The 27,579-nt window shown below is 44.2% G+C and overlaps 4 protein-coding genes across 5 annotated transcripts; 1 reads left to right on the top strand and 3 right to left on the bottom strand.

The window, feature by feature from the left end:
• Positions 1 to 420: 420 nt before the first annotated feature.
• Positions 421 to 3,041, bottom strand: LOC101785949 (pentatricopeptide repeat-containing protein At2g02980, chloroplastic). Its single transcript, XM_004970280.3, has 2 exons — positions 1,656 to 3,041; positions 421 to 1,355 (listed from the first exon to the last, which is right to left on the bottom strand). Exons 1-2 carry the CDS (start codon positions 2,616 to 2,618, stop codon positions 528 to 530), a joined length of 1,791 nt encoding a protein of 596 aa, XP_004970337.1. The 5' UTR covers positions 2,619 to 3,041; the 3' UTR covers positions 421 to 527.
• A 132-nt stretch (positions 3,042 to 3,173) lies between these two features.
• Positions 3,174 to 8,483, top strand: LOC101784604 (type I inositol polyphosphate 5-phosphatase 10). Of its 2 annotated transcripts, none has more exons than XM_022826812.1 (12): positions 3,174 to 3,770; positions 4,123 to 4,228; positions 4,309 to 4,384; positions 4,960 to 5,022; positions 5,131 to 5,197; positions 5,290 to 5,394; positions 5,708 to 6,344; positions 6,418 to 6,611; positions 6,696 to 6,804; positions 7,179 to 7,327; positions 7,680 to 7,881; positions 7,979 to 8,483. In XM_022826812.1, exons 2-12 carry the CDS (start codon positions 4,199 to 4,201, stop codon positions 7,994 to 7,996), a joined length of 1,650 nt encoding a protein of 549 aa, XP_022682547.1. In that variant the 5' UTR covers positions 3,174 to 3,770; positions 4,123 to 4,198; the 3' UTR covers positions 7,997 to 8,483. The 2 variants fall into 2 exon arrangements, with proteins under 2 accessions (XP_022682547.1, XP_004970335.1); XM_004970278.3 differs by having other exon boundaries at positions 3,175 to 3,770; positions 5,128 to 5,197.
• A 550-nt stretch (positions 8,484 to 9,033) lies between these two features.
• On the bottom strand, positions 9,034 to 10,876 carry LOC101785540 (non-specific lipid transfer protein GPI-anchored 2). Its single transcript, XM_004970279.4, has 3 exons — positions 10,363 to 10,876; positions 9,794 to 9,886; positions 9,034 to 9,357 (listed from the first exon to the last, which is right to left on the bottom strand). Exons 1-3 carry the CDS (start codon positions 10,724 to 10,726, stop codon positions 9,233 to 9,235), a joined length of 582 nt encoding a protein of 193 aa, XP_004970336.1. The 5' UTR covers positions 10,727 to 10,876; the 3' UTR covers positions 9,034 to 9,232.
• A 1,146-nt stretch (positions 10,877 to 12,022) lies between these two features.
• LOC101783659 (probable ADP-ribosylation factor GTPase-activating protein AGD14) lies at positions 12,023 to 26,705 on the bottom strand. Its single transcript, XM_022826455.1, is given in 19 exon segments — positions 12,023 to 12,914; positions 13,121 to 13,183; positions 13,278 to 13,368; positions 13,950 to 14,055; positions 14,452 to 14,661; positions 20,931 to 20,983; positions 21,269 to 21,317; positions 21,382 to 21,410; positions 21,412 to 21,557; positions 22,154 to 22,234; positions 22,620 to 22,736; positions 22,816 to 22,947; positions 23,029 to 23,949; positions 24,059 to 24,490; positions 24,719 to 24,812; positions 24,901 to 24,962; positions 25,052 to 25,139; positions 25,564 to 25,625; positions 26,307 to 26,705. Coding segments are annotated over 19 exon segments (3,498 nt in total). The 5' UTR covers positions 26,403 to 26,705; the 3' UTR covers positions 12,023 to 12,248.
• Between the last annotated feature and the right edge of the window lie 874 nt (positions 26,706 to 27,579).

Here is a 27,579-nt window from a genome sequence, read left to right as displayed (position 1 = left end):
GTCAGCTGCTACAGTAAACATTTGCTAATGATGGATTAATTAGGCTTAATAGGTTCGTTTCGCTGTTTAGCCTCCACTTATGTAATGGGTTTTGTAAATAGCCTACGTTTAATACTCCTAATTAGTATCTAAACATTGATGTGACACTTGCTTAAAAATAAGCAAAGGGAACCAAACGCCCCCTTAATAGATTCGTCTCGCGATTTAGCCTAGGAGTTGTACAATTAGTTTTGCAATTAGACTACATTTAATACTTCTAATTAGGCTATTAGCTCCTATCTCCCAAACACTCTATGACACTGGAAAATTCCGTTAAAGAAACGAAAATATCGAAAATTGCACGGTGGTGGTTTATAGGAAGGGTGAATTATGTTGTCATAAGTTTAGGCTTGAAAGTTGATTAAGTACAGAGGAAATTTGTAAAGCACAAAATTTATCATATGTATTCAGGATAACCATATGTTTGTACTTAGTAGCATGTATCTAGAATAATTTTGCATCACTATGATTCATTTGTCACGAGGAAATCACCAAAAGTCCTTACAAGAGCAACTGCCTCCCATGAATTTATGGAAGCGAACACGATCTCTAACTATGATCTCTCTATTGTATGCCTTGCTTATTATCTTTGCCACTTCATGGCAATCCGGGCAAAACCTCAAGTTCTTTACCACTCGAATGACATAAGGGGCTTTCGTCTTTAACAGTCCATATGCAATGGCTAGCCTTTCACTGTGCTCACAAAGTGCAACTTCTTTTTCCTCTTCACCGACGTCATGTAGAACGGCTGCAGTCCAAGGTTTGTGGCCAGCTCGTCGCACCCTGTCCGCTATTTCTCTCAGAACCAGTCTTATCTCCTTGATTTCAGGGTGCGAATCATCACTCACCACAAACTTATGCAAGTAGCCGTTTATTTCAATTGAACTACAACCAGCAACAGCACCAACAGTGTTGTCCTTCATCTTTTTCCTCATATAGCTCACTCTATCCCACTGGGAGTTCGACGCGTACAAATTGGAGAGCAGAACATAATTCTCCGGATTGAGAGGTTCTAACTCAAGGAGTTTCTTTGATGCTGATTCCACTATATCAATCCTGTTTGAGCTTTTACTAGCCACAAGAACAGTCCTCCAGATGACTGAATTTGGTGAGATAGGCATACCAATAACAAAGGAGTAAGCATCATCCAGAAGGCCAGATCGACACAAGAGGTCAACCATGCATCCATAGTTCTCCATTGAAGGTTTGATTCCCAAATTTTGCATAGCAGACCAATATCGCCGCCCATCATCCACTAAACCACTGTGAGCACAGGCTGACAGCACGCCGATAAATGTGACATTGTTAGGCCTCACCTAGAATATTGCAATACACACAAGAAATTAGGTGAAATATGAGAGCTGTAATGGCAACTTTATGGTTTGGAAAGATAACATAGGCAATGCTGATCCGCTCTAGCTTGAATATGTGAGCTACCAGTGGAGAACAAGTTGAGCATGTGGGCTAAAACAAACAAACAATAATTCAGTATAAATTAGCTTCTATCGAACTATGTATACAAGTCAAAGCATATGGCCTCATTATCGCCTAATAACCAACAAAATCAACAAGTGACAAACCTATCTCTAGGAACTTATCAGTGCAGCATTCTTTACCTTGAGCTCTAGCATTCTTGAGAAAAGCCTCAATGCATCATCTACAAGCCCGTGTATCGCTAATCCGACAATCATTGCACTCCATGCCTTTGTATCCCTCTCCACCATCACATCAAAGACCCCCAACGCCCGCTCTATCGACCCACACTTTGCATACATATCAATCAGCGCGGTGCTCAGCTCCAGATCAACCGTGATCCCTTTCTTGTCGATATAAGCATGCACCCACCTCCCTAAATCAAGTGCTCCTGCCTTGGCACACGCGGAGATGACGCTGACCATGGTGACCTCATCCGGCTCTACCCCAGCCGCCTGCATCTCCCGGAACAGCCCCAGCGCTTCATTCACCATCCCCACCCTCGAGTACCCGCCTATCATCGCGCTCCACGCCACCAAATTCCTGTCCCCGGCCATGCCGTCAAACACCGTCCTGGCGAGGGCAACCTCCTCGCACTTGGCGTACAGGTTGAGCAGACCGGTCCGCACGTAGGGACTGGGCTCGAGCCCCTGGCGGAACGCCTGCGCGTGCAGCTGCCGACCCTCCCCGTGCGCCGGCGCCGGCGCGGCCACCGCACACGCCTTGAGCGCGAACGCGAGCGTGAAGGTGTTGGGGCGCGGGGACCCCGCGCGCAGCATGCGGCAGTAGGCGGCCAGCGCTGAGGGGCCTGCGGCGGGGAGCGCGCGGATGAGGGAGTTGTAGCAGAAGGCGGTCGGGTCCGGGATTTGGTCGAACAGGTTGCGGGCGTAGGAGGCGGCGGCGTTGGGCGAGTGCGAGGCGCAGGAGGCGAGGAGCTTGGAGAGCGCGAAGGCGGCGGTGAGGCGCGGGAGGCGGATGCGGAGGAGGTGCGCGTGCGTGGCGCGGAGCGCGAGGAGGCCCCGGCATCGGCGGAGCAGCGAGACGATGTGCGCCTCGAGGGCCTCGCGCGGGAGGGTGGCGGCTTCCTGCGGTTTGAGCAGGCGCATGTGACACGAGGGGCCGGGGGCAAGGCAATCGATCGGCTCGACCGCTAGGCAGTGACGCCAGCCAGGGAAACGCAGAACCAGCACAGCACTGGACTACTACAAGAAGTACATCCTGGCGCTTCAAAACGCTGCCGAGGCCGACCGGTGTTCGTGGGCAGGGCACCAGCACGGCAGTTTTGCGGTGAGGCTCGGGGCCGAGACGGCTCGCGGAAGATGCAGCACAGCGCGTAGCACGGCGGCGACACGCGCCTGGTGTGCGGCAGTGGCTGGACCGATCCTCCCCGCCGGCGACTATTTGGTCCGTCCTTGGCCCTGCCTGGTGCCTGCTTCCAAAGCGGCAAACAGAGCGGTGGGCTCGGCGTCGGCGGCCCGAGTTCTCGTGTGCCGCCCCAGAACCATCCATCAATCCCATCCAACAGCATGTCACATCAGAGCAACAGATCCGGAGAACCAGCTGGCGTGTGCCGGCCGGAGCAAGTACGCGAGCACACGATGCCCCCACCCCGCGGGCCCACCGCGCCGTGATTCCCACACCACACCCACCGCCGCGCCGCAGAACCGGGATCACGTCCGAATCCAGCGAGAATTCCCGTTGCCGCTGACAGCGTCTCCTGCGTGCGCTCCTACTACTCCTCCACTTTCTCCCCACCACGGCCACCCCTCTTCCTCCCAGCCCGGGAACCCCCCACTCCATTTCCATTCGCCTCGCCAATCCCTCCTCTCACCGCACGCACGTGCGCCCCGCTAACTCGCCCGCCGCCCCGGTCAACCCCGCCAGCCGGCGCCCCGCGACGCGACGCACGCAGGCAGATGCGGATCGAATGCCGCCAGCCATCGTGGCGGGAGGCGCTCCTTCTTTAAACTATTCCCCTCCGTGCGACACTTGTCCCCTCCCGCGGTTTAAAGATTCCACGGGGCCCCGATGGCCGTGCATTCCCCGGCCTACCCCGACCCCTTGCCGGATTCCAGGGGCCGCGGCCCGGCGTCGGCTCGTCGTCGAGGTTGTGTTCGTGGCTGGTAGCACTGCTGGCCTTCACGGCCGTGCGGGCAGAGTGGCGATTGGTGAGCTCTGTTGATGGTGGCGGCGGCATCTTGGCTGCGGGTTTTAGGATCCTGGGAAAGGAAGACTTCGGGACGCTCTTGCAGGCTAAGGTGGGTACGCTTGATGCGGCATTGTGCGTTTCGGATGCGTGGGCTTTTGGATGGAGGATTGGGGATTGGGAAATCGCATATCGGTTGCTTTTTTTTCACGACAATTTTTTGGTTTCCATGTTTTGTTTGCATGATCCTTCTCCACTGCAGCGGGGTGATTTGCTTTGAATCGCCTATTCTCGCTATTGCCTGGCAGGATTTTGGGTTTGTAAGAACATTCATCAGTTCTCCTGAATGCGATTTGCTAGGATTTGGTTCAAAATTGACCCTTTTGTTTTTTTAGAAAATGCATGTGTCGTTGCATTAAGTTTTTCTTACTTACCGCTTGTTTGCAATTATGAACTACTCGCAGATTATTAATTAAATTGCATTCGGTATTCGGACTTTAAATATTACAAAGGAAAACCTTCTACCGGGTTCAGCGTATAATGGCATCCACTGGTGAGGAGAAAATGAAGGTGATAAGTTAATTGCATTTCCTCGATTGCATTGTGCAGGAATGAAAAGCCACTAAATATTTTGTTTCTGTTCCATCCAGGGTTGCGGCCCAAAACTTTTCACGGCTAAGGGGAAGAAAGCCGTTAAGTGTACAGACAATCCAAGCCGCCATGCTGGTTGTTTCGCATTCTTATTTTCCAAATAGCAGACTAGCATTAGGAACACCAGCTGAAAATTTCTTCATTTACCTTGCCCATAAAAAAGATCTTGGGTCAACTGTCATGATCATTCTAAACTTACGAGAGTTTGTGTATGTTGTCTTGATTGACCTCACTAAACCGCAACTGGATCTCTGGGCAGGGGTTGAAATTGTGGAATGGGAGACAATTGGCTGTTTTGACACTTTACAATTGAACACAAGATTTCGTTCCCAGTTCCAGAGTATTCTATTATAATAAAACTCTGTCACTAGTTCATTCCCCCATCACTTATGATTTGGCTTGAAATCGTGTAATATTTATCATCTCATAACCATCCACTTGAAGACTAGAGTCACTGCTGTCGTTAGCTCTTGCCATCATGGCACAGAACTAGTTCTCTTTATTTTCCTGAATTTAAGTCAAGTTGTTTCTTCTGCTAAGTGCTAATGTCTCGCAAAAAGAAGTGCTAATGGTTCTCTTATAAGAATCTCTAGTGCATCCTAAGACCATGCAACCAGCAGCTAACTTATCTGTGTGCTCCTATATAACAGCAGCTGAGCCTGGGCCAAGTTCTTCTAAGGTGGCATTGTCGTCCCCCTTGAGAACACTTTCAGGTACTCTAATGTCTGCAAAGTCCAGTATTTTTTTCCTGATTCCTCCAATTATTATTTTTAAATTTTGATTGGCTTCTTATGCTTGTTTGAACTAAATGGAACCAGAAGTTAAGAGCATGCGTCTCAGCCATTTCCTTGCGCAATCTTCGAATAACACTACAACTGAACCCATCAGGTATGATAGCTAAGTTTCATATTCTACCATTCTTGCGTCCATCTTATGCTAAGATAAAAAAAAATTCCTCACTCTCTACTTTCAATTTGCAGAATATTTGTTGCCACCTGGAATGTTGGAGGAAAAACACCTACTACTGCACTGAACCTGGAAGATTTTCTTCCCCCAGATGACAATTCAGATATTTATGTTTTGGGGTAGGTTTTTAATTTGTATTCTCTTTATATCTACGAAAATCCTTCCAATGTCAGACCTATACTGCTGGTGTATTCTGTTTTCATGTTTAGTTATTTCTCACAAAATAGTACTAATACACAGCTGGAAATGCTAAGATAGTGAAGTTTTACTTGATTGCTCCATGGTAGTATGGTACTATACTGCATTGTTGCACTGACATGTTTGGTGTTTATTTTAAGCTCAATGAAGTATATATACTTTCAGGATATTTTAATGGAACTTTTAGTTTGACATTATTGTGCCATCGCTTTTGTTTGTTTAACATTTGAACAGCTTTCAGGAAATTGTTCCTCTGAATGCTGGTAACGTGCTTGTGATAGAAGACAACGAACCAGCTGCTAGATGGCTTGTTCTTATAAACCAAGCGCTAAACCGACCAGCTGACACTGATGCCAACGTCTTTCAGCATGAGCCATCTCCATCTGTTGATTCGGCTTCTTCTCGAGCTTCATCAAGCCTCGATACTTCATTCTCAGACCTATCAAAAACAGCAAGTGGTGCCACGATCTTCCAAAAGTCCTTGCTAAAAGCCATTAGCAAATCTTTCATGCCAGTCCGTAGAAAACAACTTAAGGCCTGCAATTGCCCAGTAGAAATGACCAAAACATCCTACAGGGATGCTTGCTTTCGGTGTCCAAAAGCATATGCAGATGAGACCGATTCCTCTGAAGAGGATGAAGAAGAGGAAGTGAAAGACAAAGAGAAACCAAGGGATTCTTATGGCTCTGTGATCGATGGAATTACTTCTGCTCCAGCCACAAGGGATCAATTAAAATATAATCTCATAGCATGCAAACAAATGGTTGGCATTTTTGTTACTGTGTGGGTGAAAAAAGAACTAGTACAGCATATTGGCCATTTAAGAAAGTCTTGCATAGGGCGCGGGATTCTGGGCTGTCTAGGAAACAAGGTCAGGATAGAATCAGATTGAAGTTATCCTGTGAGTACTTATTCTATTTCTGAATGCACTTCTTCTGCTGCAGGGATGTATATCAGTAAGCATGACACTGCACCAGACAAGCTTTTGTTTTGTCTGCAGCCATTTGGCTTCAGGCCAGAAAGAAGGTGATGAATTCAGGAGAAACTCGGATGTTCTAGAGATACTAAGGCTCACAATGTTTTCTAGGATTTGTCGGAGAACTGGAAGAAGAATCCCAGAGAAAATTCTTGAACATGAGTAAGAATGCTGTGCTACATTTAATTAGATATATGTTTCACTACGAAATGTTTTCCACACTAATTTATGCGTTGTTGATTTCAGTAAGGTGATATGGCTTGGGGATCTGAACTACCGCATTGCACTGAGCTATGCAGATACCAAGAAGCTTTTAATGGAAAATAATTGGGATGCCCTTTTTGAAAAGGATCAGGTTACTTTTCTATCTCATCAGGAACATGCCAGTGCCTTGGTAGGGTGGCTGTAGGACTGCTTTCGGTCTACATCTGCTTCTTTAGTGAATGCTAGAGCTCGAGGGCAATCTTTTTATGGAAAAAAACACTAATTGGAGGAATGGCACCATTACTAAATATGCCTATCATCAGAGTTACCTCATCATATGAAAAATAAGTTAATTAGTATTCATCGAAAGAAGGTAGCAAGAGTTAATAATTTTTTTGTTGAAAATGATAATGCTTTGTACCAATAAGCACTACAAACAAAGGAATATGAAAAGTTTTATTTGTATTTGCATTGTTTGTTGTGCTTTTTAGCACATCGCCTTATGTTGTGTATATTTTGCTTCAGCTTAAAATCGAGCGTGATGCCGGGCGAGTATTTAAGGGTTGGAATGAGGGGAAGATATATTTTGCTCCAACGTACAAGTACTCGTTTAACTCAGATGCTTATGCTGGTGAGACTGCAACATCAAAGAAAAAGAGGAGAACACCGGCGTGGTATGTACCACTTTTGAATATAGGTTTCAGTTAGACAAAAATGCCTATACAGAAAATGCATTTATGTTAAGTTCTGCTGTCCCCCTAGGGGTATACTTAATGGGTATAAACATAGCACATAATGCTGCCTTCATTCCTGTTTGCCAAAAGTGTCAAATACAACTTAATTTGGTATTGCACATAAGAATGAGGCATTCTTATTACTTCTATTTCAACAATATAAGGAAACCCGCCACATCCTGCAGTTTTCATATTGTATAAGCTAACTTGTTTAGGTACAAAGCTCAAACTTGCTATACTCCAATTGCCTACATCTATTCAGTATTCACACAGCTTGTTGAAACTTGCTCAGGTGTGATAGAATATTGTGGCGTGGGGACGGTATAATGCAATTATCCTACTACCGTGGGGAGTCTAGATTTTCCGATCATCGTCCTGTTTGTGGAACCTTCGTTGTTGAGGTCGAGGTACTTAACAAAAAGACGAAGAGGCGCTCATCAAATGCTGACATGAGAATTGGTGCTGAAGAGCTCTTACCAAGGGGCAAGGGCAAAGTAAAGTCATGCCTACTGCTTGCACGGTTATTGTTCTCTGTTTTCTCTGTTAGAGTGGTTCTTAATAATAAGCAATATTATGCATCCCATTTTGCAGGCACTGCACGAAATGTGAGCTCTCTTAGAATATGATGAGAATATATACAGCTTATCCCGGTACCAGAAAAAGGCGAAGCGCTCAGGAAAGGCGCCTATTTGTATGATGGGTAAACCCAACCAACGGCCCCCCTCATCCAAACAGGCTTTGTGTGCTTGATAACTTAGCAAAATGTTTTCAGTTTCAGAACAACATTGCTTAACCAGTATAGCAAAGTTAGGTTGTATTTTTTTCCCCGTGGTTAGTCATGTAAACATGCTTACCACCCGTGTGCTGGGCAGCTCATGCTTAGCTTTCCGAAAATATGTGCAGCAACCCTTTTTGTAGGTCTCTGTTCTTTCTTCAGCTTATCTGGATTCAGGAAGCATGATTGCATTAGACGGGACAATTTTTGTTTTGAACAGCAGAATAATTTCTTAGGGCTCCTTCTCCATTGTGTTTGACTTCACGGGAAGTATGGAACTTGAACCGCATAAACGCTCCACTCGTCATGGTGCATTTTGTCCTCTCTGACTTCCCTTGTATCGACTGTGAATGTGAGTACCCAAACAAGTGCAGCAATTATAGAGCAAGCGTTTTGGATCTTTGTCCCCAAGTCGCAAGAGAACTACGACAACTATTGCAGCCGCAAATGAGTCACATGGCCACACGGGGTGGGATGGGCCGCAACCAAATGCCAGCAGTGGTGGAAGGATCGGAGGGCATCTCGGCATTGATGTTCCAACGGCCAGCGCCCAAGTAGAAGTAGGGCTCAAGACGATCACCGGGGCCGGAGTGTCGCTGCCCACGACGTCCTGCCGACCGCCAGCAAGATCCAACGCTCCTCCTCTCCTCCCGGTCTTCCCCCACACGGCCACACGCCCCTCCTCGACAGCTCAACCCCCAGATTTTAATTTCCCTCTCGAATAAATTCCATCGCCGCCACTGTTTCGCTCGTACTGCACAGCATTTGCTGCCATGTCGCCGATCGTGACTCGACTGACCCAAATGCCGAGACGAGACGAACAGTACGTGCGGCATCAAACTGTAGGAAGGACACCAAGACGACGATGCTATACGTACACAGCAGTCACTATCTCTAGCAAATTTTACAGCACACCGAAAGGAATTGTTACATGGAAAAAACAACAACAAAACCCGGAAGAATCTCGTGCGTGGAAACAATTGTTTGTACCGTACGTGCGTATTACATAGTAATGCACAAACCATATGTGTGGTAAGAATGAAGAAGAAATCACAAGCTCCGGTGGTGGCCTAGAGCATCCCGGCGGCGGCCGCGACGGCGAGGGGCAGCGCGGCGAGGGCGATGAGGCCACCGGCGGTGACGCGGCCTGGGGCGTGGTTCGACGACTTCGCTGCTGAGCCGGCCGGCGTGTTCGCTGCAGGACACGAGATGGATCGGAGTGGTAATAAGTTAGCAGAGTAAGCAGGTCATCTAAGAATGTGTGACCATGTGAGTGTGACTGACTGACTATGACGGCACCTACTAACAAGCATCTGTTAACATCAGCAACGTACTCCCCCGTCCCAAGTTACGTATCGTTTGATCTTTTCTAAATTTATAGACATTATTATGCATAATATAGAATTCTAGACATAGTTTATATTTAAGTGCATAATAAAGTCTATGAAATTAAAACGATTTATAATTTGGTACGGAGGGAATAAGAAGTTAAGAGCGGTCAATGTCTCTCTAATTGGCATTTAGTGCTAATATCCTCCATTCGATTGTACTGATGCACTATCAATTTGTTACAAAGATGTATGCTAGTGAAGGACTAGAGAATCAAGAGCAGGGAAAGGATAGCAAGTTACCAGGTACTTCTGGACCCATAGAAGGAGAGAGGCCTGACATGGGCGAGGGCGCTGCAGTAGGCACCAGTCCCGCAGGGAGAGGGACTCCGAACGCTGCAGATATCATAAAGCAGTTTAGTACCGGAATTGGAGACGTAATCAGATGAACAGAGTAAGTTGCAAACTCATCCTATCATCTTTCCTCTTACTAACTAGAGTAAGTTTGACTGCAATCGTACTGCAAAAGGCAATGGTTTTACAGATTGAGCAAGGAAGAAGATTTTATTCTTGTACTAGCATCTTGCTTTCTCACAAACTTCTCAGAGATTGTAACTTAGTTGAGAACGGAAGAACAGAATCGTAGGCAGTGGCAAGGAAACTGCTTAGTTTGGCCAGCTCTCTGTCATGGTCTAAAGTTTACTTTTTCTATATGCAGCTCTGAGGTTTTTGTTTGAAACTTTTACTAGCTCGTGTAACCCACTGGCCACTGGACAGTAGAGAGACACGCGAGGTGACCAGCTGATGCAAAGCCGGCGACTGACCGGGAAGATAACAATACAACGATGTCATAGAACATGCATGTTTATTACCTGCGCACGCGCTGACGGGCGGCGCGGTGAGGCGGCAGATGCCAGGGAGCGCGAGGGCGCGCTTGTAGTCGACGCTGACGCCGTATGACTCGGCGCCGCCGGCCAGCAGCTGGCAGAGGCAGACCGGGTGGGACTCGAGCAGGCCCGCCAGCTCCGGGCAGCAGGCCTTGTCCGGGTGCCGCGCCGTGCTTCCGGCCGTCACGTACGTCAGGCAGTCCGACATGTTGAGCACCGAGTTGAGGCACTCGTCGCTGATCCCGGGCGCCGGGCCGGGAGCCGCCGCCGGGCCCTGCGCCGCCGCCATCCCGAACGCCAGCGCCGCCGCCACAAGCACCGTAGCCAACCGCGGCAGCAGCATTGCCATCGCGAGAAGTAGCTAGCGGCTAGCCGAGGAGTATGCTGCTTGTTGTGCTTGGAGTGTTCCTGGTGCTCGCCGAGAGAAGCGACTCCTATGCTGGCGCGTGCTCTTAAATATGGCGTGCCGGAGGTTTGGCCACTGCTGGCCGGAGTTGTAGCGTGTACTACCGAACTGGGGGCCTGGTCGAGCTGCATGCACTTGTGTGGTGTGGTTGCAGCCTGTCTTTAATTAGCTAACCACTCCAACAGTCCAACTCCAAGGGTGCGTGTGCCGGGCCTTGATTTCGAACTGATCAGAAACATTGCCACGCCAGGTTACGTGATGGGAGCCGATGGGATTCCATTCCACCGCCCAGCCGGTTGTTGGGTCCATCGTCCATGCCGCGACGGCGACCGGTCCAGGCCGATCACCATCGGCCAGTGCAGTGCAAGCCGCCGCTCGCTGGCCGGCCAGGATGGTGCTGCTCCTGCGTGCGAATGAATGCGGATATGAATGCGGCTGCTGTAGCCTGGTAGGCCGTGGCGCTGGCCGCGGCCGTGGGCGTGCTGGGAAATCGGAGCGAGACGGTGCCATGTGCGTGCGTGCAGGTGCAGTGCAGCGCGCGCGCACCCACCTTGAATGCCGCGGCATCAATGCGGCGGTCGCCCTGGTCCAGACTACAGACTACACCAGGGCAGGCGCGGGCCAGGGGCAGGGAGGCGGGCTTGCTTGCGCGGCGCGGCGGCGCGGCGAGCTGCTCGATCGTCGAAGCGGGGAGGAGGAAGCGCGCCGTGTGTGCGCCGCCTTTAGTGCGCGCCAAAAATATCAGCTGAGGGACCGAATCGGGCGACAAATCTCGGCTTCTCTGGCGGCATTCAAGCGCCGTCCTCGGGAGGGTGAAGGCGGAGTAAAAGCGCTCCGGCATGGCATGTCGACACGACCAAAGCGACATGGCATGATATCACTGCACGTTGAAGCAGTAAGGATTGTAGCTAGTTCTCTGTTTGAGATTAGTAGGTGCGTTAGGATTTTCAAAAGTCAAATTTATATAGATTTTAATTAACAATTCATTAAATCATGTGCATGCTTAATGCATAAAGTTACATGGATAGATCAGTATTCAAATGTCTTTTACTACGATATCAATTTCATAGCAATTGATGATAATTGTTTTCATTTTAGAAAACTACTGGGGTGCCAGACTGCCACTGTGCCAGGTGGTTTTCTTCAAAAGACAACGCCGCCGCGTGTCGTCGGGCGTTGCCTGCATTAACAATTTAACAGTGCCACTGACCTTTACTCCAAGGCATATTCAGAGCAAACTTTGCTGTGCGATAGTCACGATGGGGTCTCGTAACTCCTGTGCGCACCTTTTTTTTATGCTTTTGTTCAGAAAGAACATTTCCGCATAATTCAACTACATGTATTTTCTTCAAACATGAGACCTCGCCAGGAATTTACGAAGAGCGATAGAATGCATTGTGCGCGCTCAACTTTACACACACAGAAAAAAAAAAAGGTATTTCAGATACCCGGTTCAGTCAAAATTTCAGGCAGCCGCATCATCTTCGGCTTCGTTAAACTGCTCTTCATCTGCGTCCTCGTCCCCATCCTCGTCTCTGCTGTCCGCACTAGCACCATCCTCTTCGTCGTCATCATTGTGGTCAGCAATACCAGTTTCTTCATCAATCGAGCTCAACTCTTTCCTAACACCATTTCCAGTTGTATCAAGGCTGCTGACCTTGGCCATCTCAGCATTCTCCAAGTCATCTAAGTTGCCTGTGGTAATATTATCTTCAATTTCAATCTGGTTCACCTTAACAATGGGAAACTGCAGCTGCTTATCAGGCCAGTCCTTAAAGAAATTATTCAAGGCCATGAATTTGAATGTGTGAAGAAGCCTATGCCTGTCCCTTTTGATATCAGAGCTAAGAAGCTTCTGTAGGAGGGTTGGTTCTCTGCTCTTAGCCAATGCACCATCATTGCTAGGAGTGCGGTTCCATACCTTGGATCTTTTAGACTGAAACTCTCCACGCTCATACCTCGGTCTTTTGCTAGTATTGCCACGATTCTCAAAACGAGAATCCCTGCGTTGAGTTTTCCAATTACTTTTCTTTTCATTGCCTTGATCCTCAGTTTCAGATAGATAGCCAGGTGGTAACTCAGGTAATTCAAGACCCAGTTCTTGCTGCTTTGCTAGGACTTCCTTCAGTTCCTGCACCAAATAAAATGGTTGCATATAAGAACCGGGCCAATATTCATTTCCAGGTCGAAATAAAGGAATTGTAACATCCACAGACATATCCCCACTACTTGAATGCAGTGGACAACGATTCTAATTACCGACCATTTATAGACAAATATTTTCATTTTAAACTGAGGGACATCATGGTCATAAATCCATAATAACTATTAGATCACCTGGCGTCGCAGCTGGGCATCTTTGTCCTTGTTTTGATTATCTAAGTGACTCTCAGACAACTTCTGCATTATGGAGCACAAGCAGTTGGTCAGTAACGTTCTTTCATGCAGACATGAAGTCATTCAGGCTTAAGGAGGCATAAGTACAAATATGAACCTTGTTTATATTGACGCTTGTAGGGTAGTTTTTCTTCCGTGCTTCTACCCATTGTTTAACTTCATTTGCATCATAAATTATAGAAGGGCGCCTGCAAGTATATGTTAAAATATTATCTGTATGTTGCCTAAGAAATAGGAAGTGGCAAGCCTATAATTAAATTGTATTTGTACAACAACAAAAGAATAGGAAGATCAAGCAGTCAGACTTCGAAGGCACAAATCTCAAAAGCACCAATAGAAAGTGAATGTAGAATAACTAGGAGGCTGTAGCCTAGGAGGTTGAGGGCATCTTGTTCAACATGTTGTCCTAGACTATAGCCTTTTCCAATACATACATAAAAGGATTATAACATCACTAGAGATTAGAGAAGCATTCGCATGCTTCAAATATTCTCAGAATAAAGGCATAAGTTCTGATGGTTTGACGGCAGCATAATCATAATAGCTGAGAAGTGGATGTTGTACCCAAGATACTCAAGCACTTAACACTAAAATGTGGTAAAGGGTATAATAAAGAAGTCTGCAGGTCATTTTTAACTACGAACAAACTAGAAGAGATGCCAGCTAACACATAATAGGGTTCTTCTTAATACGCATCAGACACGGAAAAAAGGGTTCTTATTAATACCAATGATATTGACAACAAAATACACCATTCGGTAATGCATACTTTCGGTGTCCGCCTGATGCCGGAGCTGGAACATCACTGTGACGCCCTGATGCTAGACTTTCATGGCTCATGAAGTTGGATTTTGTGTCTCCCCAGTTGTTGTTTCCTGATAAAGTGAAGAAATAATCATGCTAGTTAGTTGGAGAGATATCAATTAATAAGAAAGATGATGAAACAAATGTGGCAGATATAGAAGAGTACAAGAAAAATGGAGCTTAAAAAGACATTTTCTCTCAAAGAATTCCAGGTTAAGAGAATGGACATGCTAGTTTACATTTTGTTAGAAAAAGAATGCATTCCAGTCTTGCAAAAATCAAAGACATACCAGCTTGATGATGAACACTGAGCATAGCTTCAGTACAAAACATATGATCCCAACTCTCACTATGCAGAGAAGGTAGTAATGGTTTAATTTGGCCATTGTAATATGCATGTTCAAAGCAAGAGGAGACCAAAAAAAAAAAGATCTGTATAGTTAACTGTGTGTCATAAATCACACTACCTCTTCCACGACCTTGATTGTAGTGCCTTCCTCTTCCCCTCCCTCTAGGTGCACCAAATTGCCTGACATCTCTACCATCTCTTCCAGAGTTAAATCGGGATTTCTGATATGTTGTTCTGTTCCCATTTTCAGATGCAAAATTAGATATGCCATCTGTTTTATTCTCAAAGTGGTTTACCTGTTGTAATTTCAACAAATCAGAAATTAAATGAATCGGTACATTCTTTAATTAATGGAAAAAAGATCATAGAAAAGCTTTTTTATTGGAAAATTAACACTTGAAACAGAATAAATTATGGCTTATGACGTGAAAATCATCTACAGAGTTCTTTACAGATGGTAATATATATACACACTCCTAAAGGTCTAAGGAACCATCAACAGTTGCGTGCACACCAATCCATGAAAAGTTAATGAGTACAAGAGGAATAGAACTAGAACACCAAAAGCTTCAGAGAACCATTGTGCACATGAACAAACAGGGCATTAAGAACTGAGTTAGTTTTGCTCATAGGGGCACTTGGTGAAAATAGTTATGGAAGATCAGATAACTCAGCAACAGTTATCAGGCTAAACATGTATTATTTGATTGCAGTACAGTGTGATTTATCTACTGAAAATGATGCTTGGCACCCAGCACAATGATTGGAATGATGAGCATATAGAGTGTCATCTTAATGTTAATTGTTCCTACCAACATCCATCAAAAGGCACCATTCTGCAGATAAAAAATGCTATGCTAAGCAAATGCAACAGACCGAATAACACATATATCAGCAAACTCCTGTGTGCACTGATAATCATAAAGCTAAAATCCTAGTGTTAGTTCATACCCTATTGATGAATCCCAACAAATAACGGCAAAGGATTCAATCACCTCGCCGTTGCAGTCACCACTGTTATTCCGCTCCTTCCTCACATCGTTGAGAATCTGCCTCGGCGTGCCGCCGCTTCTGGCGTTGTTGTTGTAGTCCTTCTTCCCAACATTGAGAATCGGAATCGGCTTTGGGGCTCCGACACTACCAGCGTTGTTGTTGTTGTTGGAACCCTTCCCCGCAGGGCTCATCATGGGCCTCGGCGGTCGCGGCCCGAAAACCCCAGCACCGCCTGGCCGAAACGCCCCGCCGCTATTGAAACCGGCTGGCGGCGGGCCGCCCGCGTAGGGCGCGAACTGATTGGGGTTCGGCGTGAACCCTCCCGGGAAGAAAGGCGCATGCTGCTGCTGCTGCTGCTGCTGGAGCGCGGCGGCGGCGAGGAAGCCGAGGTTCTGGAGCTGCTGCGCCTGGCCGAGGAGCTGCAGCGCGAGGAAAGGGTTGGCCGCCGCCGCCGCGGCCATGGGGTTGGCGGCGGCGGCGAGGTTGGGGACGGGCGGCGGGAAGGAGGGGTGCATGGGGGCACCGGGGAGGTGAGGCGGGCCCGGGTCGCCGCCGGGCCGCCCGCGGTGGGGCTGGTTGGGGTTGGGGCGGGGAGGGTGGAAGGGGCGCATGGCTGGCCGCGCGATGACGGTGGGGTGGGGGACTGGGGAGATTTTTGGGTAGTAGGGTTTTAGGACTCCAGCGGCGCGGAGACGAAGGCTGTACGCTCTCTGAGACTCTGACCGTGCCCGTATCGTATAAGGCTGTTGCATCACCGCGACGTTTAAAAATCAAAATTCTCTCAAAAAAATTAATGAAAAATTTCTACTATTCGAACTTTTCTTACAAGATTTTGAAAGTAAAACTCACCTCCAACTTTTCCAAAAAAAAAAATCTACCGTGTGCAATACCGACCCTAGAAAGGTACGAGAGTTGCGACGGCCGAGGACCCATGAGAAGGAGGGGTCCAGACCCAGGTATACTGTAGGTATACACAGAGACCCCCGACCGTACACCGCAAAGAGGCCACAGCAAGTCTAAACACGAAGCGAATGCGAAGAGGCGCCAAGGCGGCAGCCGATCTGATCGCGGCACCGCGGCGGTCGCGTTAAAAAGTAAAAACCCCAACCGTCCGCGTCCGCTCCCTCCACCTCGTCGCCGCCCTGCCCCTCCACCGCTCCATGACGTCGCCTCGCTCCACGCCTCCGCCGACCGTCGGTGAGTGCGTGCTTCCGTCGGTCAACGCCTCATCGCCCGACGCCCGCTTGGGGGTTTTTTCCTGCGACGCTGGTGCTTTTTGGTGGATGCTAATTTTGCTCTTGTGGTTTTCTTGATGATTTGGCGGCGATCAGGCCCTCCGATCACTGCAGCTGATCGATCATCACTTCATCAATCATTAGTTCATCAGCTGATCAGGTCCTAGCCCCTAGGTATTTTTTCCTTGATTGTTTTTTAATTTAAATTAATTACTTCGGACTTCTAGTACTCAGTACTCATATAGTCGTGTTTTTCTTCTAATTTAAGCCTAAAAAACATTTGTCGGAGGCTCAGAAAAAAAAAGAAAAAACTAGAAGGTCAATTTATTGAATCTAAAAAAGATGTTATACATAAGTTTTTTAACTTCAAGTAGTGTTGTACCGGATGATAATCCTGTAGATGCACTTGATATTGAAGAATAAGGCTAGCAACAAGTTAATGATAATTTAAGTGAACAAGTTGATACCATTGATGATGCTACATAGAATGAAAATTTACAGCCTTCCTCTCAACCTGAAAATTCAATTGATGACGTACAAGAAGATTCTCTTGATGATGTCTTTGATCCTAGAACTTAGGGAAATCTTGATAATAAGGGTAGAGATATATTGATTGAAAAGGGGCCGGTGAGAGAATTGAATCTTGAGTTCCCTGTAGATGCTCTTAATAGACCTTTTTCATATGCTTACTACTCCAGAAAGTTAGGCAATGGTGAGGTGGTTGATAGAAAATGGTTGATTTACTTTAAACATGTGGGCAAAGTTTTTTTTTACTGCAAATTGTTCAAATCAAGTCAGAGCAAAAATTTGCTAGCACATGACGGATTGAGGGACTGGAAACATCTTAGTCTTAGACTCAAGCAACATGAGAATAGTGTTGAGCATATAACAAACATGAATACTTGGAATGAACTTAGGCTGAGGTTGAGAAAAATAAAATAATTGATGATGATTTGCAATGGGAAATTGCAAAGGAGAGAGAGCATTGGAGACAAGTTTAAGTAAGATGGCTTTTTGAGGGAAAAATGAGAAACTATATCAAGATAGCAATGGTAACTTTCTGGACATAGTTGAAATGATGGGTGAATTTGATCCTGTGATGCAAGACCATATTAGGCGGATTCAAAATAGTGAGATTCATCATCATTATCCTGGGCATAAAATTCAGAATGAGATGATTTCTCTTCTTGTAGATTGTGTGAAACAAACTATATTAAAGATCATTAAGGATGCCAAGTATTTTTCTATGATTTTAGATTGTACTCCAGATGTGAGCCATGAAGACCAAATGACTCTAATTATTCGGTGTGTCAATTTGTCGAGGAATGTTCTAAGGATAGAGGAGTTCTTCCTAGAGTTCTTGAAGGTAGATGACACATGAGGATTGGGTCTTTTTAATGAATTAAAAAAATGTATTGACATCTCTTGATTTGAATATTGATGATGTGAGAGGACAAGGCTATGATAATGGTTCAAATATGATAGGTCCTCATCAAGGTGTTCAGAAGCACTTGCTTGAAATTGATCGAAGAGCACTATACATATCGTGTGCATGTCATAGTCTGAATCTTACTCTTTGTGATATGAAAAAATCTTGCAGGTAAACTATTATTTCTATTATACATTGTTTTCATATAATATGCCATGATTTGGGAAAAGTTTGAAACTTACTATTTGTTAAATCTTGCAGGCAAGCTATTTCTTTTTTTATCTCATCCAACGTATATACACATTGTTTGCAAAATCTACAAAAGGTGGAAGATTTCGGTGGATAATGTCCCCGGATTGATAGTTAAGTCATGGTCTAATACACGCTGGGAAAGCCGAATAAAAAATGTTCAAGCTATCATATTCCAAACTCCTCAAATAAGATCAGCTTTAATAGCGCTAGAGAAGGCTTCAACTGATGACCCAATGGCAGTTAGTGAATGTCAATCTTTGATGAGTGCACTAGAGAATTTTAAAATTTTAGTTGGTTTGGTTATTTGGCACGATATTTTATTCTCTACAAATATGGTGAGCAAGAAGTTGCAATCTAAAATTGTGAGTATAGATGATACTCCCAAACATATTGAAGGTGTCATATCATATTTTAAGAAGTACAAAGATGGAGGTTTCACTTCTAGTATGGATACAGCAAAAAACATTGCATATGAAATGGATATAGAGTCAAAAATTCGTACAAAACGTCAAGAAAAGAGAAAGAAACATTTTGATGAACAAGATGATCAAGATGAGGAAATATAACGATCTGCTGTGGACTCATTTAGAGTAGAGTACTTCAATATTATGATTGATGCTGCAATTGCTTCATTGACTAGTAGATTTGAGCAGATGAAAGAATCTGATAACATTTTTGGGTTTTTGTTCAACTCAAAAAATTTGAAATCTTTGGATGAAGCTGATCTTTGGCTGCGCTGCAAGAATTTTGTGGAAACATTTTCTCATGATAACTCATCCGATGTTGAGATCAATGATTTTTTTTCAGAATTAAAGATGCTACAAGTAATTATCCGATGTTGAGATTAATGATTTTTTCTCAGAATTAAAGATGCTACAAGTGACTTTGCCAGATTCGTTGATGTCAGCGCTTAAGATTTTGGAGTTTATTATAACTGCATATTGCTATCCAAATATTTCAGTTGCCTATCAAATCCTTTTAACTGTACATGTGACTGTAGCTTTGGCCGAAAGAAGTTTCTCAAAATTGAAGTTATTGAAGAATTATTTGAGATCAACTACGTTACAAGAAAGGTTAAATGGATTGGCTATATGCACCATCGAGAGGGATATCTTGGACACTATTGATCTCAATACCGTCCTTGATGATTTTGCATCAAGAAACGCCCGAAGAACTATCTTTTTATGAGAAGCAATGGATATTATGGAGATCTACTCTTCCTTAAGGTAATCATATTAGTTTTTCTCGATAATTATCAAACATGTTAAATTAAAAATATATCATTAGATTTGTTTTCGCTTTGCAAGAAAAATTAGCGCTTATATATTATAAGATTTATATATAGTCTAGAAGGGCCGTCGCGACAAGTTCGTCAGAGGACCCTCGAAATCTTAGGACCGGCACTGACCGTATGACATTGGTGATGTGGCAAAGTAACCAGTCTCTACTGGAACGGACCCTATGCATACCAGACTTTGGTGATTGATTGCATGAATGTGCAGGTACAAGATAAGCACATCGGATGTTCGGTTTCTTCTAATATTGCATGCGCCCTCAACTGCCGCGCACGTCCTCGCGTCCCGCGCGAGCCAGGCTGCCGAGAAACGCATTTCATTTTCGTTTCCGGGGAGCCAGGCTCGCTCGGCCGTTTTGCACGCCGAGAACCAGGTTCAGGTTCAGCTAGGTATCGAGCCAACCAAACTCTCGCATCCTGCATCTCCAGAGCCAGGCTGCGCTATCTGCAACTAACCAAACGCGCCCCAGTGCTCTCTGCAGTGCTCTAATCGTGACATTTCGTTTTGGTTTTTGCCATGAGGTGACCATATTCATTTGCCACACGCCCACACCTGATGTGACATTGCCAAAAGGTTTATGATCTTTGCCATGGCACTAAAGAAGTAGAGATGGGTGTGACAAGCACTCGAGCAGAGTTCACTTTCGAAATTATCTTTCCCCCACGTGATTCAACTTAAAATACTATTGTACGGCTCATTTAATTCAAAAAAAATCGAAACCTTAACCAACAAAATTCAACCTCAAGTCATTACATGATCGAGTAGTTGAGGTACAAAACTGAACTTTGTAGGGATGCAGCTACTATTAAGCTGGGCACAGCAATCAGATTAAGAACTTTGAACATGTAGCATAGTAGCTTGGAAATCTCTCTTGTACAACAGAACGAAAATGAAGGGCAACTACCTGTATCACAAAAACGAAGTAACACTTAGTCCTGAACCGCTGCAACAAATCTGTTATCCAATGAACAAGCACACATGCTCCTTTATTTTTTTAAAAAAGAAAACTAGGTCACTTGGAGAGTACGTCTCCATGTTCCTTTATTAAGATTAGAAATGTTGCTGAGGAAAGAAGTCATGCCCCTTCAACATACAAAGCAAAGGTAATAAGTAATAACTATTACTGAACAACACAACACCTGGCAGCAATGCAATCATTTGATGGACTATCGTCTTTTCACTATATTGAGGACCAATATGGGTAATGGTCCTGTCATTTATGGAAATGCCGCTCCTTTTCTAATCACGACATGAATTTAACAAGAACATGAACACAACTCATGGGCAAATGACAAACTGGTGAAAGAAAATTTTGATGTTTGACCAGCACTGCCTGCCAGAGATACATCGGTCCAGATAATTTGAGGACACAGCTTGTTGCTTGGGGGAAAAAATTCCAGCATGCCTGCCATGTAGATTTCTGTGCATTCCTTTCTGATATAGTACAGGAGAGCGTAAACGATGAAATCCAAGCGACATATTTACCTCATGCTTTCAGATTCCACACATTTGCTTCAATGCTTCTAGTATATTACACGCGAGTATCCATTTCAGTTTCAACCGCTGTCAATTGCCTTCCTCTTCTGCCCCCCACTATCAGCAAAACACATTCTTTACTAGCACTCACTCAAATGGATTCCTAGGTGGAAAAGATCCTTGTTTCGTCGGGCTCCTGTAACAAGTAATCATTTAGAAAGTGATGTGTATTACCAATTGTAAGTAAGGTTTCAAGGAGCTTACAACATGTGAGAGTCTTGTCCAGCAACGTAGGATAACCCTCCTGGATTATTTTAAAAAAGGAATCATGTTTAGCATTAACAGCGAAGTTTTCCATGTTTCTGTGTTTGTGTACTTGCGCATGAAGATTAGTTTGGTGCAAAGGGCAGATACCTTGAGGCCCAGATGGAATATATGGCATCGCAGAATTATGAGAAATCCATGGGTGTGCTAAGCTCCCAGAATAATCTGAGGTAGTATGAGGATCTGGTAATGTTTCCTGTAGCGAGGTCAAGTCCATAAACTGAAAAGAGGAACAAAAAACTCAGTGAATAAAGGGAAAACCAAAAAAAAGTATTTAGCAACATGGGAAAAGCTGCTCTCTGGTTAGCATGTCAAGAACAAAAAACAAAATGTAAAAATACTAGTTCTGGGTTCTTGGATGGGCTAGTATCACATACTAAACAAAAAGAACACAAGATCTGTGAACAATTTCCTTTTCTTCCAAACTTGTGCATAAAGTCAAGGAAATTAGGAACGCATATTTTCTTCTAATTAGGATTGCTGGAAAGATTACCTCTATGGAAATTTTGAAGAGATTGAATATTGCTTACTCTTGCTTTAGAAGGAGGATGGGTAAGAGCATCCAAAAACCCAGATTTGTAAATTGTAATTCTTACACTGTAGTTCTATTTGAAGCATCGTAAGTCAACTAAGTGAAGTTGGCTCTTTCATACAGTTTTCATTTAAGCCCCTAATCATATTAACATATATTTGGTTGAGCCACAAATACTGCTGTTTCAAATAATAAAGGAGCTCACAAATAAAAGTATAAGCAACAGAATTGCTGGCCCATGTTATAATTAGTGCAATTGTAAATCACAAAATAAAAATCGATACCATGTCGTTGGCGTCAACATCAGATTCAAATGCTATGTCAAATGGATTTGTTGATTTTCCAGGATTAGACACCACACCGCCCTGAATAAAATTCACAAGAATCGTTAAAGGCATAAGTTGATCCATTTCGACATTAAAAGATGGGAAAATAGTTACTGTAGGTGAATGCAGATTACAGGAAAATAGAGGACATGCAAAGCAACTAAATGGCATATATGCAAGAACCCATGAAGGGCGGTGCATGCATGCATAGGGGCACCTCAGAATGCATAGTCCAAACACAAAATTATCTTACTAATAATATTTCCTTAACTTTTATGATAAGATAGATAATATTCACAAAATATACCCCAAGAAACAAAAGAAAATACAAATTATATGTCAAACACAATATTTTAAGATGTCCAGGCATGTTTGCTCTCAATAAAAATGAAACTACTGCCAAGCAAGTAAGGAAGCTCCATACCAGATGGGATTCAAGTTGTGCAGGAAACGATGGTCCAGCCATCTCAACAGGTGAAACGTTGAAATCAGAAAACATGTCCCCAGGAGTTGGCCTTTCAGTCTCACCCCCAGCTGAATCCTAAAGAATAATTGAGAATATTCAGCCTAGCCTTCTTTGAGAAATGCACTTTTCAAGTCGTTAATTGAAACTTGTGTACCTGTGGAATTCTGGATTCAGCATATGAAGCGCCAGATGAAGTGAACTGATGAGGCGCTACTTGAGACATAGTGTTAAATGTGAACAGACTATTTGATGGGCTCTGAATAGATTCACCAAAGGCATTCCAAGACTATAAACAACAAGGAAAAAGTTACTAAACATGTGAAGCTATAACAAAGCGCTAAGTGCCTCATATGCCAAATGATTTTACCTGAGAATTTTCTTTGGGGACAGAGATCTTCACTTCTTCAGCATTTAAACTCCAGTTATCCATCACAGACGGAGTACTTTGTGACCCAATGGTATTTGGTGGTGAAGTTGGCAATGTTGATTGATCAATTCCTTTAGCAATACCATCAGATAGAGGGAATGCAGCGGGCTTCTGAGCTTGCACATTTGAAACAGATGTTAAAGATCCATGCTGTGCACCAAAGAAAGCCCATCCACCGTTAGCAGGCAATGTAGCTGCTGATGGAATTTGCTGAACACTAGATAACTGTGGCAGTTCTTGGTCAAAGCCAGCAAACAGGTCAATCGGTGGAGGGGGTGAGGAAGTTGCTGGTTCCTGCAAAATTGATAGACTAAAGAAATCTTGGGGAACAGGATGAGATGTGGTGAGCGCTTCAGCTGATGGTACCACTGTCTTCTGAACGACACCATTATGGGCAGGTTCTTTGGCGACATCAAAATGACTGCCTAAATTAACTGTTTTATGAGAAGCTGATGACTGTTCATTAAAGCCAGCAAACAGATCTATCTGTGCATCAGAAGTGACAGGTGGTTGCACAGTTGATTGATCAAAGAGGTCAAGAGGTGTGAAAGTTGTTGGTTGTGCTGGGACAGGTGGCGGCACCGCAGCTTCAGTCTGAGCCCTACCATGTTGCACAGGTTTCCTACTGGCAGTGGTTTGGCTACCAAAATCAGCAGGTTTCTGAGGTATCAAGTTGTGATTGTTGGGTGGCAAGGCATATAGTTGTGTTGAATTTGCCACAGGAGAAGCCACGGTCTGATGGTTTACTGCAGAATGCACTGACTTTTCTGTTGGTGCATCAGGCGGGTAACCTGATTCAACTGATTTGTTAGACACTGAGCTACCATCGAATGATCCAAAACTTCCAGAAGAACCTGTTCGCTGCACATGTAAAGAATAAACAAATTATATCTAATCCTCTGTACCTGGAGGAGTTTCTACGTCAAAAATGCATTTACTGGAACGGGAGGGGAACATAAGAGTCAAAAACCTGTGAGCGTCGAATTCCATTGAAATCTATTTGTGAAGTTACATTAGGATGTTTCTGGGATTGAGGATTTTCAGCAGAGATGTTTCTTGAATGATGGACAGAAGGACTACTGTACCCTGTCTCTTGAGAGCTAGGAGAAAGGACATCATTTCTAAAGTCACCAGTGCTTGAGGCTGAAAAGTCGGAAAACCTTGACCCTGAACTTTCATTAGCAAATTGGTCTTCATTCGTCTGATCTCGCAAACGACCTGGACTGAATAAGAAGTTGCCAAGCTTCCCGTCGAAGAGTGCCCTATCTGAAGGCCTGCGAGCAAGCGTGTCAACTTGCTTGCCATATCTTCTATCTTCATACTGAAAATCATAAGGTGGACTTTGGGAGTATGAATGATAGGAACTAGGTCTCCTCATTTCATTTTCATTGCTTTTCACACTCTGCCAAAAATGGAAACTACAGTTAAAACTGACATATGGAAGTTTCAGCAGGAATATCTGGACTGGTGATTGGAATTAGCTGGAACAGCAATATGGACTATGGTCGTTCACAGGTTAGACAAAGATAATGCAACTATTAATATATATATTCATAACTTTTTTCAGTTTCTCACTACACTTAGATAAAGGACAATACAACGGTGCCCACAAGACACGTTAGCTCATTACCTCACTATCTGTGGCTGGTTTGTTAGAGGACCCACCAGCATACTTCTTGTCCACATAAACAGCCCGGATAAATTCCCTTATCCTATCAGGATTGCTACAGAGGCAATAACACATATAACATTATTCGGAGAACCAAAAAAAAATAAGTACCCATAAAAACTAGAGAATGAAACGAAACTCACGTATTGACAGGCAACCTCATTCGTTGCCAGTCCCAGTCCTTTAGGTAGATGTCGCGAGCTCGCTGCAGTCATTACATCAATTTGAGTCATAAAAGCTGAACAGGGTGCCCTAGAGGTAACATCATAGACTAGTTGTGGGTGCTTTTGTTACCTGGTTACCCCCCTGTTCAAGAGCCCGCACTTCTTGGGTAGTAAATTTGGACATTGACACCGACTTAACACGGTGAGTGAACTCACGGCTGCATATCCCACACAAGACGTCAAGGAGTTAATGTCAAGAAAAGACAGCGGACCTAAAAGCTAAAAGCGTAGTAAACTAGCTTGAAATAGCAGGATTTGGTTATCTGTTTCTCTAAGCCAAACTATTGCATGTGCAAGCAAAATATCCAAAGAGAAGAGTCATAGAATGGAAGACAGAAAGTTCTATTAGGACTACGACAAAGTGGACCCTTAAATGTAGATTTGCAATAATATATGGACAGCAGACAATACCATTTTTGTTAATTCATCTGAGGCACATTCTTATTGTATGCCTTGTTAGAAGCATCAACTACCACAACATACATTTTCTATCAAAAGTCAATACCGAATAGAACTAATAAGAGAGTTGCAGGATAAAAGGAAGGACGAGCTGCTGAAAATTGGCAGGGAAAAGATACTCACTGAATTCCACTACATGACAGGCAAATGAAGGTCCAGAAATTGGTACATACATATTGTGGCCCCTGTAAAAAAACAAAATTGATTTGAGTTAAGTCAAGAGAATGATATTAAATTGGACAGGTAGCTGGGACAGAATGTGTCCCTGATCTTTTATGCTGCACCGCAAAAGTAGGTATTCAACAAAAGTTATTCAATGAAAGAAAGCAACACAAGTTAATCTACTGTTGTGCTACATTATTAAACTGATAAAAGGCAACACAAGTCGCCCTTACACATGTGAATACTGAAAGTTCAGCAATACTGTAAATTAAGCAACTTAATCCTCAAATACCGACAGCAAAGTTGATGAAAGTTAAGGAGATCTAAATAGATCAAACAACTATCTATTAACAACCCAATTCAGCAATTGTGCGTCACAAAATGGCAGCAACATTTACGAGTTTCCCAATCTGAAGTAACCTAGGGTCCATATACCTCTCATGTGATAAAAAAGTAAGAGCAATGAATTCTCTATAATCAGATATAGAAAACAAAGGACCAAGTTATTATCATTTAACCAACAGGTACAGCTTGAAGCCAAAGTTCAGAATAGACTCGATAAAATTTTCGCAAATCTGAGCTAACTGCCTAACATTCCAATCGATGGACGAATTCCGCCGCCTCCCTGGCAGCGATCCGCGAAGCAGAACAGAACAGATGCTCAAATCAGCTTAGCAACGAAGCAAACGGGCGAGAGGGGTTACCGCACTGTTGCAATTGATGCACTTGCGGTTGGGCGGCAGCTTCATGAGGCCGCGGATGATCTTCTCGTTCCTCTCCTCCTCCCTCCGGCTCCCCATCGTGCGCCGCGGAAATCAAACAATCCCCCCGGAAAAAAAAACTGAAGGATTCACCCGAGAAAGGCCGACCGGAAATTTCAACGGGCCCGGCCAGAGATTGGCGAGCCCTAGCTCGTTGGGGCCGCGATTTTGGGCGCTGGTGGGGGGATTGGACGGGTCGGCGGCTAGGGTTTTGCGGAGGTGGAGAAGAGGAGGAGGAGGAGACGAATGGGAAGGGCGGCGACGGCGAGCCTCGAGAGAGATGGGAGGAAGGGAAGGCGAAGCGAGAAATTTGGCTTTGGGGATTAGTGGCTGGAAGCCCACGGGTCCGGGCCCTTTTTTTTACGCGGAAAAAGGTTTTAACGGCGTCGTGGCGTCAAATTGATTTCCTGCGAGAAACGACGGCAAGCAAAGTACACTCCGTGCGATGCCGTAAGCATAACGGTCAAATGCGACCATTTGTCTGTTTCCTCTGGGATCATGATCAGCAAGCTGTACATGTCGGCTGTTTCTCTCATTTAATAAAGTACTGCTCCTTTCGTTTTGTAATGTAGATCGTTTTTTTATCGCAACTCAAATTATTTTTAACTTTAATTAAATTCATAAAGAAAATCATGAATAATATATTATCAAACCATATATATTCATGGTAGGTTTAGCGGACCAATTTGATATTTAAATGTTAGTGTACTCTTATAAATTTTATCAAATTTTGAGAAATCTGATTTAAGGTAAAACTAAAAACACTTATATTTTAGAATGGATGGAGTAAAAATTAGTGTTTTAAATTTTGCTAGTCGAAAATGAATTTTTCCTTATCTCATCCGTTTCAGATGACGGGGAATGACCTTTCCATGCACCAATTAAGAATTTGGATGGTTACCTCCTGCCTACATATTTAAGTTTGGACACTTCTCATTATTCTCATTATTTTGAACATGTAGCTTGCTGAACTAAGTTCTGTCTCAAACAATGAACAATTATCCCAAAACTCGGGCTGCATTATGAAGTGAAATGGTCAATTTGTAGGACATCCCTTTAGCTTGCTAATATTGTAGATAACTCCTACTTCAGCCTTATCTAAGAATTCGTTTTATTTGCACCAAAATGGTGCATAAAGTGACGAAGTGTATGCCTTCATTTCCACGTGTCGTGACACGTTTGTAAAATCCGCCACCAACTAGACAACTACCACATG

The sequence above is a fragment of the Setaria italica genome, chromosome V, assembly GCF_000263155.2.
Source record: "Setaria italica strain Yugu1 chromosome V, Setaria_italica_v2.0, whole genome shotgun sequence".
Taxonomy (NCBI): domain Eukaryota; kingdom Viridiplantae; phylum Streptophyta; class Magnoliopsida; order Poales; family Poaceae; genus Setaria; species Setaria italica.
The sequence above is the reverse complement of the archived record's forward strand: the minus strand, read 5'-3'. Positions and strand labels throughout refer to the sequence as shown.